Source organism: Morone saxatilis, unplaced genomic scaffold (genome assembly GCF_004916995.1).
Source record: "Morone saxatilis isolate NCDOM2014 unplaced genomic scaffold, NCSU_SB_2.0 Contig1, whole genome shotgun sequence".
NCBI lineage: Eukaryota > Metazoa > Chordata > Actinopteri > Moronidae > Morone > Morone saxatilis.
In genome coordinates, this window is record NW_023339651.1 from 20,577,859 (window position 1) to 20,582,105 (window position 4,247).

General features: G+C 38.9%; 1 protein-coding gene across 1 annotated transcript in view; it reads right to left on the reverse strand.

Annotated features, from left to right (window-relative positions):
- Positions 1-459: 459 nt before the first annotated feature.
- LOC118327458 (cerebellar degeneration-related protein 2-like) overlaps positions 460-4,247 on the reverse strand; it is a gene marked incomplete at its 3' end in the record, with an annotated part of 8,579 nt that continues 4,791 nt past the window's right edge. The window contains 1 exon segment of the mRNA XM_035660825.1: positions 460-572. Coding sequence (XP_035516718.1) covers positions 460-572 — 113 coding nt within the window.

Genomic DNA, 4,247 nt, shown 5'->3' on the forward strand with positions numbered 1-4,247 from the left:
ATAGATCCTCCTTAATGTTACAACTGAGACCTTTAAAATTCTAAAAATATGACAAATTGTGTCACAAGAAGTAGAAAGCACTGTAACTCACTCATTGTCTTATCATTGAATTTTTTAATTCAATCAATGGTTTCAATTAGCAAGGGAGAAATAAGATCTTAGATTAGATACAAATTCTCTAAATCAATATATTAAGGATCATAATAAAGCCTTTCTCTGCGCTTCCCAACCTGCCTGAGTCAGGACAGGCTCTTGACAGCTTTGACAGGTTGTATACGTGTATGTATATAAATGATATCTGTTCATATTGTTTTATTTTATTGATTTTATTTTGTATGTTGATCTACTATGGATTTGGTTGTCTTTTTTCTATGTGTGTAGCATGAAAGGTCTATAAACTTTCATTTCATTGTACAACCTTTAAAGCTAAATTAATTTCCTTGGTTCCTTGATTCGTACCTCGATCTCTTGCACTTGCTCTTCATTAGTGATGTACATCTGCTGCAGGGAGTCCTCTAGCTCCTTGTTCCTCTCCAGCAGAGTCTTTCCCAGCTCTGCCGCCAAGTGGAGGTCTAGAAATTGGAAAGAAATTGAGAAAGAGCTGAACAAAATAAGTGCATTAGTGCAGGAGGAGATATAGATGAAGAAAGAGCAAATGAAGAGCAAAAGAGGGTGGAGGAAAAGGGCAGTAATAAGAATATGTCAGAACAGAAGGAAATGGTGGTTCAAGAAGGGTTGAGGGGAAAATGAGGGGGAACTTAATCTTACAGAAGAAGACGTAATGCGGCCGTACAATTTAGATTACCCACTGTCACGATTAATGGAGCACTTGGTACTATTTTGGGAGAGGTTATAACAGGGTCTGGAACAGAATGATCAAAGGGTCCATCACGTCGTCTTAGTCTGCCCAGGACCAGTTCAATTATAGAGTGAGGAGAGCCGGAGGACAGAGAGACAGTACTCCTCCCCGCAGCATGTCTCCCTGCTGGTCCTCCTCTCTCTGCTGACTGAATATGAAGGTCAGAGATTGGTGCCAAGATTATTTGGAGACACACCTCTCCACTGAGATTAGGACAGAAATAGGAAGGAATTCAAGAGACTTTGACTCAGGAAGGCAAATTTACATTTAATGTGTTAAATAATAGTTGTTTTTGAATTTGGTAGAAAAAAGAAAAATCATGTTCAACACCAGTCATTGCTACTGCATACTGTTTTTAGTTGTGCTTGCAGACTGTTATTGCACCTTCAATGTGAGATGAGTCATTGTCACCGTTCTTTATTCTAACTGTGCTCTGACTCAGCGTTACTGATGGCCTATATTGTTGTGGTCTGAGTCAGCAAGATGTGGTCTGTGACCTCTCAGAAGGAAAGCAGAGGACTGAACTGAACAACCAATGAAGTCATGTCCCATGTAGCCCTGGCTCTGTCTTTAATAATGAATAGTGATCACTAGGACGGGTGCCAACTGCTGACCTGCATCACTGCAACATTCAGTGTAGCTGTGCCATGTTGGAATGGACTAAATAGAGAAATTGTGCACTCAACCAGCTCACATAAATTTACTAAGGATCTTCAGTTATAGTAACACAAGTACACAGTCGGAAAATTTTTAGGTTTTGGTTTAACCCTACATCTACCTAGCAAATAATAGATAATCAGTAAATTGTCACATATCAAATATTCCCTGGTTCTAGCTTTCCAAATGTTGGGATTTGGTGCATTTCTCTGTTTTATATAATTTTAAATTGAATATCTTTGCATTTTAGACTGTTGGTTAGACAAAACAAGCAGTTTGTAGACCATGGACTCTTGGAACCTGTGATGGACATTTGTCACTATTTTCTGACAATTTATTGATTAAACTATTAAATATAATTATCTGTAATGAAAATATTCATTCATTGCCCTTATCTAGTTACCTATAATTCTCCTCTTATTAATAAATATGATTTACACACTAGCCCGGTGTACTGTGTCTTGTCAACATTAGCATTGTGGCTAACTTTGCTGCAACCATACCCAAGTCTGCTTTCAGGTATCTCTTAAGTAATCTTTCAATAATATTTTTAGTAATTTAATTTTTTTAATTTTAATTGTAATGTGAAAAGGGTCACTTCATTTCAGCTCTTCAGTTCCCCTCAGCTCTATGGAGCGCTTTAGCACTTTTCAGCTCTTTGTTTTGGTTTTACAACACGCGACTTTGGTTCGCACTCATAGCTTGTTTCTAGTTACCGTAGGCAGCTGTTTTCAGCAAAAATGCTCTACCAAAGTTAGCAAGTAGCTGGTAACATAGTGAAGCATTTAGCAGCTAAAGAGGCAGATATTTCCAATTAAAATAGAGAGAGTGAATAGTGGACTTATATTCACCATGTGGCCTGAGACACTCCAAATTAATGCTAATGTTGCTCACATCTCCTAGATGTGCAAATAGACAAGTATGCTAACAAGCTGAGTTTACAGCTTGTCTCTGCTTACCCCAAGTGGTAAAAGAAACAGTAACTGGAGGTTTAAACATCCTGTAAGAAATTAAATTGTACACTCAACTGATTTTTTCAGTAGAGCCCGGCCAATAAATCACAATACATCAATGGGATTTTTAGATTTTACAGATATACTGTATAATTGTCAACAGCATATATCTCTGCTGATAAGTAGCAATAAATACATTGTAATTTCAAGATTTGTATTAATCTTAAAAATCCACTATCAGTCTGGCCCTGCATGTTTTGAAACCATGCTTCTCTTCTAACTGGCAGTCATGTGCTTTCCTGCTTTAATTAGACTAATGACCAGATGCAGGCTAACTATGCAGTTGCCAACAGCTCCATATGGACTAATTCACAAACTTCCTTCTGTGCTGATAGCTTAATGAATTCCTGTGGGGCCCCGGCGTCAGCAGCACAGGTACCACTCAGTGGATTCCTCCTCCATGCTGGAGTGAGTGAGGAGTCCAAACAACAGTGTGTATTCCTCGAGCTAGCACGAGTGAACTACAAAGGCTCTGTGGGAGTAGTCTAAAACTCAAAACATGGAATTAAAATCGTCTACTCTGTGGCATTTTATTCCATAACCACGAAGGCCTCAAAGGAAATAATTAACGATGATGACAAGACACTATTTTTTTGAACTTTTTTTGTGCCACCAACCGCAGACAGGCAAAGTTAGCAGCTAGCAGGCGAACGTAGCATTTAGCAGCTGGAGAGCAACACTAAAAAGTGAATATTCATCTTACATTTGTCGTGTGGCCAGAAACATGATTCAAAATTAATACTAAGGTTTCTCCAACTGTTTGCTAATACGTTTGCTATATTAAATGATACCCCCCAGGTGTTCAAAATAAGAATTAATTTTTTAATACTTGATGTTTTGAGATTCTTTTTCTTAAAGGAAGTGATTTGTTTGAAGTTAGCTGAGCAAGAATTGTGTAGTTAGCATTACCAGTGCTAGCAACAACAGCTTAACAGATAAAGAAAAGAGTAACACCAACAAAAACTATAAAATCTACAACAACAAAAAAACCTAATTATGAAAAACTCAGTAGACCGTGCAGTAACGCCATGGTCAGTATCATGTCAGTCTAGCCAGCATTCCTCTCATAAATAAACTAAAAGGAAGTATATAAGTAGAAGCAACCATGGCTGGATGCATCTGACAAGCTCTTTCAATCCGATCCAGCCTTGAGCCAATCGGACACATCTAAAACCAAATTCCAGCAAGAAAACCAGACAACCAAAACACTGTGTTAGTGTCCACATTCAGATGTTGTTTTCTCTTTGGCTGCCAGTAAGGGAGAGTCAGCTCGCTACGGCCAAAAGCTTCAGCAACACGAGAATACAGGAGAGGGAGGAAAGAGAGCCGATCGATGCAACTCACTGCGCTAGCAAACAACTTAGCAGGTCAATACTGCCCACAGATAACTGTCTGTTTGCTTCAGACGGACCCGAGGCTCGACCCACACAGGATGAAACCACTGAGGCCGGAACTCCGACGTAATCACATCATGTATGACAGATACATTTCCTGCACACTCCAGATAACCAGCGGCAACCAGTTGGGAGTGTGTTCAAAGAACTCTGTTGCACTTTTTCACACAGTAAACACCAGGGCAATTAAATCCTGTTTTTTTTTTATGCAACCAGCAACTGAATGTTTGTGGTTTTAAGAAACTTGTGCACACAGGCATGTTCAATAATATACTGTATGTGGTGATCTCTTTCACAGGCAGTAATGTTTTGGTAGGTGCATAT